The sequence below is a fragment of the Ictalurus punctatus genome, chromosome 17, assembly GCF_001660625.3.
Source record: "Ictalurus punctatus breed USDA103 chromosome 17, Coco_2.0, whole genome shotgun sequence".
NCBI classification, from domain to species: Eukaryota; Metazoa; Chordata; class Actinopteri; order Siluriformes; family Ictaluridae; genus Ictalurus; species Ictalurus punctatus.
The window spans coordinates 2,594,802-2,610,894 of NC_030432.2; the positions used below are offsets into that span (position 1 = coordinate 2,594,802).

The 16,093-nt window shown below is 43.0% G+C and overlaps 2 protein-coding genes and 1 long non-coding RNA gene across 8 annotated transcripts in view; all 3 read right to left on the minus strand.

The window, feature by feature from the left end:
* Positions 1 to 7,741, minus strand: part of slc36a4 (solute carrier family 36 member 4) — a 77,497-nt gene extending 69,756 nt beyond the window's left edge. Inside the window, exons 1-10 of one of the 3 annotated variants that reach the window (XM_053687165.1) lie at positions 7,300 to 7,741; positions 6,177 to 6,270; positions 3,393 to 3,483; positions 2,932 to 3,020; positions 2,746 to 2,841; positions 2,482 to 2,566; positions 1,778 to 2,041; positions 1,505 to 1,603; positions 413 to 582; positions 52 to 221 (exon numbers count right to left, since the gene is read on the minus strand). In XM_053687165.1, coding sequence (XP_053543140.1) covers positions 52 to 221; positions 413 to 582; positions 1,505 to 1,603; positions 1,778 to 2,041; positions 2,482 to 2,566; positions 2,746 to 2,841; positions 2,932 to 3,020; positions 3,393 to 3,483; positions 6,177 to 6,270; positions 7,300 to 7,321 — 1,180 coding nt within the window. In that variant the 5' untranslated portion in view covers positions 7,322 to 7,741. Of the gene's footprint in view, positions 1 to 51; positions 222 to 412; positions 583 to 1,504; positions 1,604 to 1,777; positions 2,042 to 2,481; positions 2,567 to 2,745; positions 2,842 to 2,931; positions 3,021 to 3,392; positions 3,484 to 6,176; positions 6,274 to 6,809; positions 6,883 to 7,299 lie in introns of those variants that run through there. The other 2 variants (XM_053687164.1, XM_053687163.1) reach the window with 2 other exon arrangements.
* Positions 7,742 to 9,356: 1,615 nt separating this feature from the next.
* LOC124629109 (uncharacterized) lies at positions 9,357 to 14,189 on the minus strand. Its single transcript, XR_006983997.2, has 2 exons — positions 13,622 to 14,189; positions 9,357 to 11,813 (listed from the first exon to the last, which is right to left on the minus strand). It is a non-coding gene; the product is annotated as an uncharacterized LOC124629109 (long non-coding RNA).
* Positions 14,190 to 14,236: 47 nt separating this feature from the next.
* Positions 14,237 to 16,093, minus strand: part of ccdc150 (coiled-coil domain containing 150) — a 12,689-nt gene continuing 10,832 nt past the window's right edge. For all 4 annotated transcript variants that reach the window (XM_017490942.3, XM_017490943.3, XM_017490944.3 and 1 more), the window contains 2 exons: positions 15,638 to 15,799; positions 14,237 to 15,534 (listed from right to left, as the gene is read on the minus strand). In XM_017490942.3, the coding sequence (XP_017346431.1) occupies positions 15,406 to 15,534; positions 15,638 to 15,799 (291 nt within the window). In that variant the 3' untranslated portion in view covers positions 14,237 to 15,405. The remainder of the gene's footprint in view (positions 15,535 to 15,637; positions 15,800 to 16,093) is intronic.

The window sequence follows — 16,093 nt, forward strand, 5'->3', positions numbered from 1 at the left end:
AAGTATAATGAGACCTGAATGTGTGCGTGTGTGTGCGTGCGCTGCACTCACAGGTAATGCAGGTCAGCAATGCCCGTGTACAGCGGTCAGTGTGTTGTCTCCATCTCTCTGAAACACGCTCACACACAGCAGGTACCACGACCTCCGCAGCTACAAAGAACTGAACGGCAAAAGTCACAAACACTCCGAACGAGTACAGCACCTTCACCAGGAGATTAGACCTGCAGCAGAGGATATTTAAACTCAGTATAAACATACACACACACAGGCCTGTTTTGTAAGAGTGCATGCATACAGTATATTAGCATATTAAGACACATTTTAATATTCATTTGAATATTAATGACTCTGTAGAAGTGTTGTCTTCTAGCCTGACCCCTGCGTTTTGATGTAGTATTGTAACTATGGTTACCAGGTGTCATGTGGCAGGTTGAGAGTGATGCTTCCTTTGATGTCGTCACCGAAGTGGAGGTAGCCAAGTGTCGCCAAGGTAATGTAGAGGACAATGACGATGCCCATTGAGACATCAAGCGCGCAGGAGAAGCGCTTTGGCTCACGCATCTGATTTTCTACAGGAAGAACCTGAGCGCGCGTGCGCGCGCACACACACACACACACACACACACACACACTATATTGTGTACACTTAAGCCATATCATATGAGCAAGAGTGCTGAGCATTGGCACGGCCGTGATTGGCTGTAGGCACGAGGCCGGACGTAATTCTACTAAGCTAAATTGAGCTAAATGATGGGCCTCATGGTGGAGCTCTGTAACAGCGCTAGATGAAGGACCTTGTGGTGTAGCTGCATGTTACACCTTATATTGAACTAAATGATAGGGCTCTTGGTGGAGCTCAATGATAGGTCTTTTATTGAGCTAAATGATGGGCCTATGATGGAGCGCTGCTATAGGCCTCATGCTAAACGAAAATGATGGGCCACATGTTGGAGCTTCACAACAGGACTTGTAGGAGCTAAATATTGGACTCATAATGCAGCTTTGTGATAGGTCTTGTACCGAGCTAAATGATGGGCCTCATGGTGGAGCTCTGTGACGGTCGTCATACTGAGCTAGATCATGGGTCTAGTGGTGGAGCTTCAGGATAGACCTTATTTTGAGATAAATGATGGGGCTCATGGTGGAGGTCCATGATAGGCCTTACAGTGAACTAAATGATGGGCCTGCTGGAGAAGTTCTGTGATAGGCCTCATGCTAAGCTAAAATGATGGGCCTCATGGTGGAGCTTCACAACAGGCCTTGTATTGAGCTAAATATTAGGACTCACAATTTTGAAAGCTTTTTTAAAAATTTTTTTTATAGCTTTGTGATAGGTCTTATACTGAGCTAACTGATGGGCCTCGTGGTGGAGCTCTGTAATACTCCTTACCCAGAGAGGATCGATGAGATTTGCAGTGAAGGTCCGTGACAGACGTATCTCAACTGAAGGGTAATAACTCTCTCTCTCTCTCTCTCTCTCTTTCATTCACACACACACACTTACCACTCCAATCCCTTCAAAGGCAAAGATGGCAGTTCCAAAAAAGAAGGGGAACTTATTCCATGTGGACACGTAAGGGAGCCGCCTGGGGTCACCGATATCCTACACACACACACACACACACACACACACACACACACACACACACACACACACACACACAATGTTTATATAATGTGCTTTCAAAACACCCAGAAATAGAAACACAAAAATACAGACACCCTACAATACACACACACACCCTTTCACATATTCAAACCTGGGACACACACTCACAGTGAGAATGTAAGTGTAGATGAGCGCGAGGCTGGCGGCCATGGCGAGGTTGGCTGCAGCACACAGAGGTGCCATGTTGCTCAGCTCCCTGATGAAGGTGAGGAGGATGAGGAAGGGTAGGAGAAGGAGCATGTACACTCGCTGGTCTAGCCCTGTCACCGTGGAAACAGCAGGGCCTCCACCCCCTTCTGAACTGTTGGAGTTAAACGCTAAAACTGCTTGTGATGATGAGGCGGAGGAGTTAATGTTGTGACCCTCTACCACCTACACACACACACACACACACACACACACACACACACACACACACACACAGACACACAGACACACAGACACACACACACATTATTCTGATTGGATGGTGAGATTTTTATTCCAAGAGTGTTTACCGCTTTGAGGGAGTGTTTGTTCTGATTGGAAGAGTAATTCCCTGTTTATAAGGCATTTATTATGACTAGGCGAGACTGTTTATGGAATTGATGATGTGAATTATTCTGATTGGACGAGAGCGTGTACCCATTTTATGACGCGTTTAATCTGATTGGATAAGAGTGTGTACCCGTTTTATGAGGCGTTTATTCTGATTGGACGAGAGTGTGTACCTGTTATATGAAGCGGTTATTCTGATTAGACGAGAGCGTGTACCTGTTTTATGACGAGTTTATTCTGATTGGGGGAAAGCGTAATTAAATGAGACTGTGCACCTGTTTGATGTTTTCTGCCAGGAAGACGAAGTACACGCTGCAGAAGCCCAGCTGGGTCAAAACCAGGAAGAAGTTCACCAACAGTCTGGGAGAAAAGAAAACCAACAAACAGATTACGGAGAGACTGGGCAGCGCGCCATCACACCAATTTATGTCTGAGGAGCGAGTTACACTGATGTAAATTTCCTGTTGGGTGTTCGTAGCTAGCTAATGACCTACCTTTATAGAAGCTACAACAATGAACGGCATGATGGGATGCCTTACCTGCCAAAATTAGCACCTCTCCTCAGGCAGTGGGAGGAGCTTGTCTCCATGGCAACAGCTACCGTCTCGCTATAACTAAGAGGCGACTTCTTTAACCTGAGACAGAGCGAGAGAGTGAAATGGTGGTGATAAACACACAAACACACACACACACACACACACACACACACACACACACAGTCTCACCTCTCGCTCAGCTGGTGGCTGCAGTTCACTAAGGTATGCATGCAGTGAACACACACCACTCCCATCAACACCAAACACACTGGGCCCAACTATGGAGAGAGAGAGAGGGAGAGAGAGAGAGAGAGAGAGATAGTGAGTGCAATAAAGCAGCCATCTCTAATCAGATATGCAGTAATTAACTGGACTAAAGAACATTTTTATTTTTTTAAAAGTGTAATCTGATTAAATTTAGTAAACAAAGACAAACGGCAGGTCTTTTGATTAGCAGGGTTAATTAAAGATATAATCTGATCCAGCTGTATGTTAAAAGTAAACCGGTTGGAATAAATAGAGATGAATAAAACTGCTGATCTCGGATCAGCTGTTGCGCTTTATGCTCTTATTGAGTATTAGAGGAAAAGGCTGATCACAGGTCAGCTCTAGCGAACAGTGAGCGCATCCCAGAGACAGAGAGAACTCACCAGTATCCCAGCATTCTTCAGTGCCAGCGGCAATCCGAGCAGCCCTGTGCCAATGTTCCCTTTTAACAGATGAAGTAAAGTCTGAGTGAAACTGAGGGAAGAGAGAGAGATTGTTAGCATTAGAAATAACAGTATTCATACAAATTAAACTGACAAATTAATGTTTTTTTAAAAATTATTTTATTTTATGTATAACGTATTCTGGAAGGGGTAAAAATTCAGGATTAGTGTTCAGGATTATTGATGGAAATTTACTCAGAGTGTCTCAGTTCTGCCCTCTAGAGGAGGAAGGGGGAGTTTACACCCTTCAGGTTCTTTTCATATTAGTTTCACTTCATGAGTTCTGTTTCGCAACTTGTCTCACTTCCTGTCTAACTAAATGTGTGATGTGACTACCCGGTATGTGGTACATACCATGTAGTCTAGTCTAGTATATCATGTACAATATAGTGTGTAGTGCATAGTGTACAGCAAGGGCATAGATTTGCATATGGACGGTAGGGACATGTCCCTACCAATATTTTGGGAGGGCAGAATTGTCCCTACCAATATTTGCGCAAACTAATTCGCATTATCTTTGGAGTGAAGTCATGTAAACTCCATAGCATACTCTCCCAGAAGCTCCCGGATTTAGGCATGCTAGCAATTGATTGGCTGAAAGGGAGGGGCTATCTGAAGGCTCACCATACGTGTAAATATCGAACTGCCAGAGTAGAGTACAGACACGGAGGTGAGGGCTGATCTGCTGACAATGGTAACTAAGTTATGAAGGCTGTCAGTCCATACCTCAAGCATGGGTGAAAAATGTAGTCTTACAAAAGACTTTTCTCCCTTTCCTCTATTGCCTGCACGGCACAGCATAAAGTATTTTTTCCTATGACAACACGTTTTGTACTTTGTAGATATCACGCCACCAGAAAAACAACGAGACATCATAAGCTTTTTCTCCACCCAAAGAGTAATAATAGGTAGTAAACTAACTGTCCAGTAGGCACATTGATTTAAAATGAAAACCTGTTAGCGACCAAACGTCACCAGTCCTGCACTGCGGAAAGTAACGTCAACTGATGTTAGTTAACCGTGTTAGCTAGCATTAACTAGCAAGCTAACCCTGGCTTCTGTCATCGGCAGGCTAGCAGTCAGGATGCGAGCTGGAACATAAAATAGGCGCATATATGAAATGATGTTGAGTTGAATTTTAGTCTAGAAATCCCACAAACATGTCATCATTTAATGAATGAGTTTGTATGCAGGAAACGCAGCAGCAGGCTGAAGTAGAGCAGGATGAAACAGCTGCGTCTTCAGGGTTTCAGGTGAGGTCCTAATTATGAATTATATTTTGGAATTGTAGAGAGGCATCAGCATTAAAGTCAGCCTTTAAGATGATCAGTAAATATACAGTATAACCTTTGAAAGTCAACATATTGGTCATGAGTTTGTTTTGAAAAAAATCTCACATCATGAATCTTACATTACGTCTTAAAATGATACCGCGATTAAACATAGCCCTATATGAAGAGTTCATTTGCAAAAACAGATATCTCCATTCTTATGAATATTTAAAAATCTAATTTTTTTTTATTGCGCATTCCAGGTAATATCAATCAAACTGCAGTTGGGTTGTTTCAATTAAGTGAAAATAAAGGTCATCGAAACAACCCAATTTCAGGTTGATTTGTATTACCTGGAATGCACAATTTAAAAAATGATTCATGGAAATGAATTGAAATGGTGGATATCTGTTTTTGCAAATGAACTCTTCGTATGCTATTATGGATTAATTGTAAATGACCAATTTACATGTATTGTAAGTACCATAGTCTACCTATGTTAATGTTAACGTAGTTGCAAGTTATTCTAACACAGGATGCAAAAGAATAATTTGGAAATGTTGATAGAGACCAGGTTAAGTTTAGTTTTCTCTTTAGGAGACAGTCAGTGTGAGTGAGGACGATCCTGAAGCACGTCAGTGTAGCAGTGTCATGGACATGGGGAGTAAGCCATACCAGCCTGATCCAAAATTCATCGAAGTACAGCAACTTCCAAACAAGATTTTACGCTTTCAGGCGAACTGGTACAGTCAGTATTCATGGCTTCACTACAGTCCAACACTGAAAAAGGTTCTTTGTTTTGAGTGTGTCAAAGCATACACCATAAAAAAGACCACTTTGGAAAAAAAGAATGACCCTGCCTTCTGCACAAAGGGTTTCAATAATTGGCTAAGATCTATCATGTCTCAGCAGCGCCTTAATAATGTAGCTGTATGCCATGTACATCAAGAGGCCCTTGACCAAGTAGATCTTAAAGATATTTGCCAACAGTTTGTATCTGTCAATGACCGACGTAGTCATCTGTTTGGATTGTTTAAATAGACACCAAGGACTATCATGAAGACTGTTGATGTTGGATGCAAAACCCCCTTTTTTTCCTCCCTCTCTTTTCCGTTAACAAATAATTTAATAGTTTACTTTCTTTTAGTCTTTGATCTGTTGCTTTGTATAATTTGTATTTAATTGTAAATTCAGATCTTAATGTCAATATAGATGTTATATTTTAATAAACCAGTTGGTTAACAACATTAAACAGTCCTTTTTTTCCCGGGGTCGGTGTCCCTACCAATATTGAGACAAAACTTACGCCCTTTGTGTACAGTATATAGTATGTAAAGCATAGTGTATAGTATAGCGTGTAGTTGTGTTATACGTAGCGTATAGTGGGTCTTGTACAATATATAGTGCACAGTGTATAATATAGTGTAGTGCGAGCGTTCGAATTCAGACTCACGTGATGCCGTTTGACTGTTGCTCACCAGCGCTCTCCTCGTCCGAGTTCTCTTCTCCTCCCGCCTCCTCCATCAGGGGGGTCATCATCTCCATATCTGCTTAGGGTCAAAAGGGCAAAAGGTCAGCATAAAGCTGGTTTAGTAATGTCTTTATACACCTGTATACTCTATATAAACATAGGAAATATAATCAACTAATATATCGCTAATTTCCTCTATTAGTGTTTGGTAAATGAGCACGGCCTGAGGGCTACAACAATAAGCTTAAACACAGGTTCATCACGGAGGGAGTGCTGCAGAACCCAAAATAGTCCCTGCGCCGTTAACGCACTGCTTAAGTCATCAAAATACAATGAGGGCAAAACAAGCATTAAGGTGCACTGTTGAGTCAGCATCGTTTACAGTGACAAGAAGTATGGCACAGGGAGAGTGCACTTCTCGGTGGCTTAATGGTTAGCACGTTCGCCTCTAGGGTCGGGGGTCCGATGCCCACCGTAGTGATGTTTGCATGTTCTCCCCGTGCTGCGGGGGTTTCCTCTGGGTACTCCGATTTCCTCCCCCAGTCCGAAGTGTCCGTAGTGTATGAATGGGTGTGTGAATGTGTATGTGAGTGTGCCCTGCGTATGTGAGCGTACCCCGCATTGTGCCCGATGCTCTCTGGGGTAGGCTCCAGGTTCCCTGCGACCCTGAAGGAAGGATAAGCGGCATAGAAGATGGATAGATGGATGGAGTGCACTTCTCTGAAGTAAGTACACTACACACAGCACCTGTGTCAGATTACACACCGGATGTGTGCGTAGTGCCCCCCTACATAGTGTGCACTAAAGTATATCAACAACTGCATCATTCCCTACAGCGAGTGCACTTTGCTACAAACTTAAATAAAGTCCACTGTATTAATTAAGTAAAGAAAGAGTGGTAAAGAGATGGAGGGCACTTTCCTCTCCTGGAGTGCACTACTCTACATAAACAGTGATGCATTTTGCAATATGTTTTGCAATATCCTTGGACCAAGAGCATTACTCTATGTGCCCTTTTGAGTGCCCTACATCAAGGGACCTTATCCTATACAGAGCTTTGATTGGAAATGAAAGTGCACGCTTCAGAGAATTACAAAAGATTTACCTAGTTGCTGCTCCATCTTCATTCGTCAACAATGGGCGTGATAGTGAGAGTGGGCGTGGCCTCAGCACGTCGCGTTGGCATATATATACACGTAGTTGAACAACGAACATTCAACATAAGCGCGCGCACACACGCACACGCGGTTGTATGAGTAGCATAAAAGATCAACACACGGAGAGAAAACGGATAAACTCAACCCTCAAGATCGCGCTGACGTGGAAACTCAAGCCTCGAGCTCGCGCTGACGTCTTTTGTGTCGCCTAGGTGAGGTCTGAAAGGTGCTCGTGCCACGCCCGAACACCCCTTCCCCCCCAATGAGATCAGATCTGATCTGATCTGATCTTCTGATTCCCTATAGATTTGTTTAGATTCCACCGTGCGCCGTTCCGCCTCGCGCACATCCTCACCGACGGAATCTGCCGAAAACGTCACCGGCATTTCACAGACACGGGGAGCGCCTCTTAAAGGAGCCGCGCGCGACAACACTGCGACCGCGTGCAACGTAGTTCACGTCTTTAAGCCGTGTTTGCATGTGTGCAAGAACACAGTCTGCACCGTGTCTGTTACGTGCAAAGTTACATTTCGGCATGGAGCTGCACGCAGAGTAACATTAACGACGCGATGCTTCTCGTGCAAGATGATAAGCGATGCGATGTGAATGCAAAAATAACGTTTAACATCCGTGCACTGTATGCAAACCCTCCTTCCACAGAACCGCAGTCTCACTGCGTCTGACTCTGATACAAGCAGTTTATTTGTAAAATCAGTGTACAGAATATTAGCACTGCATTGCAGTATACTGTACATACAGTTATTTCATACTGTTTTCATTGCATGCAAATTATTTATGCATGCACTATAGCTATCTTACATGCTGGGTTTCTTCTTTCGTTTCGCTTAGCTTTGTGTTGCATGAAGAACCATTAATATTTCCCACCAAGGTCCTCAAGAACTAGGTCCTGCTGAGTACTTGAATCTGATTGGTCAGATGGTAGGTAATTGTCTACAACAGCAGCTCTGAGAGTAAGGTAGGTGTATATTAATGCATTGTGTAAGGATCCCGCTACATGCTCACGGGTTTCTCAGGAAAGTTAATATAACTCAGCCGGACACAAAGTGAAAGTGTCATTCTTCGTTTATTACACTGAAGGATACCATAGGCTTACGCATGGTTACAGGTCGGCCATTAGAAGAGGATTAACCGAGTAAAACACCCCAAAAAGGGTACCTTAACATGAGACCGCGTGTCATCACTCGATCTGGAGGTCACAGAGAGAGAGAGCAGGGTGAGGACCACGCCCTCTGACCCCACATGACATCATCCTAGCCGATCATTACAACTGGTTATCTAGTAGGTTAGCGTTTCTATAGTAAAAGCGCATTCGCAGAGTTGTACAACAGACGTTCGACATATTCTAATCAGCGTACTGTTATTTAGCAAAGAAAAAGGTTGAAATGGTGACGTTTTCTGTAAGGGGGCGTTTACTTTACATTTATGGAAGGAGTCTCCAGTGTCAGCGCTTTGGAGCGGAGGGGAAAGTCTTCAGGACAGGAGTTTACACTTTGCGGGTTCTTTGTAACATGACCATTTTTGTCTTGGCAACTTAGAGAGAACGAAGAGAGAGAGAGAGAAGATAAGCTGATGAGGAAACGACTGTTATTCGCTCCTATAACATAAGTAAGAGTGCTTATAAGTTTTTTAAAAATATATCTTAAAGCTCAGTAGTAAAGCTTTTAAAGAAAAAAAAATCAGCTAGGTAACAATATGAGCGGATAGTCAAGGTTCCAGTATCGGAAAATATAAAGTGGTATTGTGCCATCTGTAAACTTTATACGTCTTTATTTACAGCAAAGACTTTATTTTCATCTGAAGAGCTGAAAAGGTGTGGTGTGGATGTAAGACTATACGAAATTTAGATTTGACAATTTAATATATATTGAGGCCTTTCGAAGAGTAAAATTGATTTCAGACAAATTACGACCAATGATTCGTAGAGAAACTGATACAAACAGAAACGAAGAAATAAAATCAAAATGAATTCACACAGAAAATTCAGTCACTTTTTTAAAATATAGTTTTTAATAGATTCCTAAGGCACATTGCTAACTGAAGGCTAGCTAAAGAATTTGTGTGTGTGTGTGTGTATATCTATGTATATATATGTGTGTGTGTGTGTGTGTGTGTTGCTGGCTGCTGTGAACATTAATATACACACACTTTGTCGTGGGAACACATCCATACACACATCTGATCAAGGCACAATGATTTCAGATTTGGTTTGCAGGTCCACTTATGTGCAGAAATAAAATGCAAATGCTTTACTAAGAATAACGTGAGAATGGGACGACGATCGTGTTTACGACGCGTCCCAATATTTTTGGTACTGACTATCATAAACTGGGACTTTTAAACCATGAGTGCTCTTAATATTCTGCTTTTCATACACTTCTGGCAAGTTCTAATATTCAGTCAGCTGCTGAACGCTGTTAAAGCAAAAAGAAAGCAAGTTGTTTCCGTTAATCACAGGAGGAACATTGCCTGAAGGGAAGTGTGTAGAGATATAGTTAATTACGCCCAGCAGGGGACGCTGTTTCTCAACACTGACGGTTTTCTAAATCACATTACACTCAAGGATGGCTATGAGCGAGCGCTGAGAGAGTTAGCATTAGCACGTTTCTTAAACGCTTTGGCCTGCTGGTCTTATCGAGTGCAACAGATGTCCTAAAAACATCCTCATCTTCAGCACATTTCATCCAAACTTCACATATACACCATAGCTACAAATATTAACATGCTTATTTTCATGTGTTCAACGTAGTTTCATGTAAAAGTGGTGTTTACATTAGAACAGGAACGTTTTGGGGATAAAATGGTGTTTTGTGTGTGAACACTGCAACAGAAAAGACCCAGTTTCCCTGAAGCTCAGAGATTAGCTTCAATGCTAACACAATACACTCCACACACACACGGACTGTGTCCCAAACGCTGGTGTATGAATTTATTTAAAGAAATAACGTGTGATTTGAGATGGTGTTCCAAAATACTACCTCGTTAATAAGACATGAAACAGCACCCTGAGGTAAATTCTGACCAACGACAAGATGAAGCTAAACACACGACCTCTAACTTCATGTTAAGGACAGTAAAGCTAACTTTATGTAAATGATAACTTTACGTTACAGAGGAATATAACCTACGTTAACCATAATAAAGCTAACTACGTTTTGTTAAAGATAATAAAGCTAGTGTAATGTTAGCGAACACTAACTAGTCGGCGAACTAGCGTTTGGGACACAGACATAAATTATGAGTGTGTTAAATTAGGGAAATGACTTATCAGTTGTAGCTTCGTGATAAAAAAATAAAACATTTTCAACCATATCTGAATTGTAAATGCTGTTGATGGTATTTCACAGAAAAAAAACGTGTGTTTTGGCATCTCCTTGAACTGCTTGCGAGTTTATCAGTGTATGATTAATACAGTGTGTGTGTGTGTGTGTGTGTGTGTGTGTGTACACACTTCGGTTCATTCCTGATGTTTGGAACGTTCCTCACAGGTCCTGATGCAATTCCTGAATCTCGGTTGCTTTGGCATGAAACTGAAACCCTGTAAACACAATACGGGGCCAACATGGCCGCCAAAAGCATAAGGTTCAAGCTTTGGCAGAGCCAAAATGGCGGCCTGTTTCACCTCGTCACATGCTGGCTGGAGGAAATGGCCCTGCTTGATTCGAGTTTGTTGAAATGGACATCCAGGGGTTTAGAGGGAGGAAGGGAAGTGGGGGTTGTGTTCCAATACCGATTTCGATGGTGTCCTCGTTGCCTTCCCCTGCACTTGTAGCACTAGGAGAGGTATATTCTTGACCTCGACAGCAGGAGCAATGTAGCTGAGAGTTATCTCCTTGGAGAATTAAATGCTTTTAAATATTAATTGTGCGTCCCAATCCTGTTTTTAATGCGCCCTTGTCGACTTAACCTCACTTTGTATGATCCATTTCATTCAAGCTATTATACACTCGTACTGTATAGGATGTAGGGCACTTAAGCCCAAATGCTTTGTTATATGCCATGGGAATTGACATTGCTCTGCACCGTGGAGTATTATGGGATTGATTAGCAACCACTTTCGTTATTTCAACATATTAACTAGTAACTAGTTGACAGAAACAAGGGAAAGCGGACGAGGGCGAGTTAAATACAGGACTAGAATGCACCATGTATAAATAGCCAGGTGTAGAAAGAGGGAATAAGGGAAGGGATGGCTACTGGACGGCTCCGGGTCGGGTGGCGACGTAGACGAAGAGGACGATGAGGAGGATGAGGACGGCGAGCGTCGGCAGGACAACGGTAGCCACCTGCTCGCGCGCCTCCTGCATCGCCTGCTTCCGCTCCTTCTTATCCTTCCACGACTCCTTCCTCGGCTTGCCCTTCAGCTGACGCATGGCATCTGCAAGTCCTGGCGCACACGCTCACACACACGGCGAGTTGTTTACAGCTGCGGATAAATCGCACACTACGGGTCGTTAACCTTCAGGAAGCACATGGACAAAAGAGAAAAGAAAAGAAAAGAAAAAAAGCATAGAACAACATATAGGTCTCTATGATAATGTATCATGAATAATGTTTGCATACAATTAGCATATTTATGCATGCGCAACAGGCTGATTTATGAGAATTAGTGTTTCCCCCTTGCATTTACATCAGTTGAGAAATTTCCTGTAGTCATGGCAACTGTGCAAAGATCAGCAATGGTAAGACACACACACACACACAGAGCAGTCTAAGCCCATTTCCACACCACCCATCCTGGGAATCAGGAAGTGGGTGTAAAATGCTAGTTCTTCAGGATGTTTGTACATAACAGCTGAAAGGGTTTTTTTTTCATACTTCATTTAGTGCACTTGCATACAGTGTAGAATCTTACAACGCCTTACACAGGGCATATTTCACAGACAACGTAGTGCTTTTGTATATGGAGTATACAGCAGGATTATAAATGGCTCTCAACCGTCACAACCCATTTATACGACAGCGCCGTTTACTTCTCACTGGTCAGAAGGTGTTGACAAATAAAAAGGTACAACAGCTGATGTGGTTACGTTTTATGTAAAGAAGATGTTTGTTCAATGTTTCTGTAAGGAGTCTCCAGTGTCGGTAGGTTTTCCACCGCAGGAAAGTCTTCAGGGCAGTTCACGCTTTCTAGACAAGCTGCATGTTTTTGTTGGTCTTATTAACTTCGAGATAGAGAGAGAAAGGTTAAGGGACGTCTGTCTAACCTAACCGATAACAGGAACTCATTTGTTTCGCAGAACGTTAAATGTAACTATAAATGGGTAAAAAGTTTTAAATGTTGCTCATTAATAAATAAAACTGTCATCAATGGCAGATTGTTGTGGTTGAGGAGGAATCAAACACGACTTGGCGTGCAGAAACAGGAAAATCATCAACTTCAAGGTGGCAACAATAACTTCAGCCGGTTGTTGATTATTTTCCTGTAACTGCATGACACGACGTGTTGTACGCCTTACTTATTATATACATCTTACACGTGTATTGTTCAGCCGTGGATTCAGATCAACTGAAGCAACAAAAACAAGCACGTATTTCCATAACTTTACAGCCTAACCGCTTTGCGCATGCGCACTGTACTCCCAGCATGTGGTGGAGTTATTCCTGTCTACGGCAAGGGAGAAGGGACAACCGAGAGTTTAGCAAACTTGCTTTTAAAATTTCAGCGTTTCTTCTATAACACTTCATGAGCAAGTCTGAAATGCACTTTGTAGTCAGAATATTCCGTTTGGGACGCTGAAAAGGGAGAAATTACCACTTTTTTTTTTTTTAACTTAACCCCGAGTGTAACGTTCACTGTAATGTTGGATATTATTACCGAACAGCCAAAAAAACAACAATAAAACTCGTTGTACAAACACTAAACTAGATATATGAGCACCTGGAATGATTCTACCCAACAGGACAAACTCAAATCTGTTCCTTCAGCGACCAAACGTCAAAAATGAATCAGGTTTCTTCTAATACGAGAAGCCGTAACGCGTTTATCATCCCGTCCCGAATGACTGCGCGCTCCCTACACGAGCGCACTACATAGTATGTGAAACAGGGAGAGTTCAAACGCTACCTAGCGCGCTTTATGTCCGACAGCGAGCTATTTAGGATTCAGCCCCGTCTCTAACTGCACCACTGAACTCCACAAGTCCCTCTGCATGTCGTGCACTAGCTGTCCGGTCACAGCAGCACGCAGACTGACTGCCAACTTCCAGCGAGTCGCGTGCACGCGCGCACTTTCGGTTCTTTTTTGCTTACCTCGTGACCCTCTAACAGCCTCCGTGTACATAACGCCGTTCACGCGCAGCTAGATTTCTTTGTGTGTGTGTGTGTGTGTGTGTGTGTGTGTATGGACGGCCGGTAGTTTAAGTTCTTCAGTCGGTAATGAAAGTGTCGGCTTCCGCTTGAGCGCTTGTGTCCGCGGAGCTCGTGCGCCGATTTCAACGGGATTACGTGGCAGCAGACGGGGAGAGTCATCTCGAGCGCCGCGGAGAGGAGGAGCGAGGAAGAGGCGGGGTGCTGGGAACGACGCTCGAGCGTGCACTCCCGTTAACTTAATAATAATAATAATAATAATAATAAATATAATAATAATGATAATAATAATAGAAGAAAAACAGGTTTTGACAAAATCCAAGATGGCGGAAAATCTAATTAGGTGGGAATTGATGTCATAGGGTGCGTTGAACTTGGCTAGACCAGGGGAATCCTCAACTCAGGAATGGCTGTATTTAAAATTTTGGACACAGGGTTCAAAAGTTCTGACTATAAAAGTACTTCCGAATTAGGCCCAAATTTGACCAGATGGTGGCGCTAAAGCGTTGGCAGCACTCGTCCCAAGTTTGATCAGAATGTTCCTTAGACTCTTGTCAATCACTGTGCCAAATTTCACAACTTTATTTATTTATTTTTTTAACCAGACAGTTCTAGCCAGAAGAAGAAGGAAGGGTGTTGAATTCTCGTTTTCTGATTGGTTCAGAAGGTGTTGATTTTGAATTTTCAGTAGCAGCAGCCTTGACAAGTTTATCTTAACGTGCTTATTCGAATGCGTTCTTGTTCCTATAGTAACCACCGTACCCGTATAACCGTGCCGTTTTCTGTAAGGAGACGTTTACGTGTATGGAAAGGAGTCGATAGTAACAGTCAGCACTGTAACTTTGAAGGAACAGATTTTCGGTGGTAAAGGTAACTCCACCTCCGTGTCGTGGATTATTTCCCTATAACAGCACACCCCCAAGCATTTTATTCCATTACATACAGCTGTTAGAATACTTTATTCAGTTACAGATTTATTAATATTATGGTTTAGACCAGGGGTGTCCAATCTTATCCGGAAAGGGCCGGTGTGGGAGCAGGTTTTCATTCCAACCAAGCAGAAGTCACACCTGATTCCACCTGTTTAATCAGTTGATCTTGGCTTTCAATAGATTCAGGTGTGGCTTCTGCTTGGTTGGAATGAAAACCTGCGCCCACACCGGCCCTGTCCGGATAAGATTGGACACCCCTGGTTTAGACACACTGAAACATCTCTGTTTAAAGATTTAACTGGTACCTAGCAGTCGGATGGATGACTAGCAGCTGCATAGTGCTAACCAAAATAACACGGTGCTTAGCGCTGACTGATCACCCATGAGTGTACGTTAAAACAAGATAAATTTGGGAATGGAACGATACACTTACACACGTGATACGCTTATCATTAAAGCGGTTACATTTACACGTCAGACTAGCTAATGACTGAGGCTAATCATTTAGCTAGCTAACACAGTTCTCTCAAGGCAGCAGAAAGAACAAAACAACAGGCTAGCAACTGCAACTAGCAATTTCTAACTAATGGAGTATTAGTATTAGGTTTATAACATGAAGCAAAAACACTCAATGATTTGATTGGTTTCAAAACTGTCACACAGTTATATAGAAATGTATATTCATTTTCATCTGTTTTTAACAATAAATAAATATGAGATCCTGAGGACATACGCTTGAGTTCCTGTACTAAGGCACATTTTTGTAGTATGTGTGTGTGTGTGTGTGTGTGTGTGCTATGTCAGCGAGTGTGTTCGTGCTGCAGCTTTGTAGCCGTTGGCCATGCGGTCCAGCTCTTTCTTCGTCTCCCAGCGCTGTAGTGTAAAAGCCCAGCGTTCCAGCTCAGGCTCAGCCACACACACCACCTAAACGTACACGCACACACACCGCAATTCAGTTGTCACTGCAAAAGGTGTCACTTTCAGAAAGGACCACATCCTCACACACTCAAGTTCAGAGTTGCGGTACCTCGCCGGGATCCTGCACAGGTGGAGGTGAAGTCTCAATTCCGTCACCTCTGAAGTCCCCGGTTCGCTCCTGAAGCCGGGCCCGGTCCTGTTCCAATCTACCGTCCAAGCTGTCGAATTTGGAGCGGAACCAGCTGTGCGCCTCCTGCAGGTTCTCAGATATCTGCAAGTGATGGACAATTTAGGACTTTTGAGAGTTTTTGACGTTATGAAACAGATAGAAATCGTTGACACAGTAAAGTTCTGGAAGGAGTCTCCAGTGTCAGCACTTTGTAACAGTTTTTCCAAGATATTCGAATTGCTGCATAACGCCATTAGAGGAAATTGCTATCTGCCCCCTTCTGCATACGTGAGCTCATGGACACCCATGATTGGCTAGTGACGCTGTAATTGACATGGGAGATTGGGGAGAGTATGCCCCTCCCACCCAGACTCCCGGCACCATCAGGATTCGAAC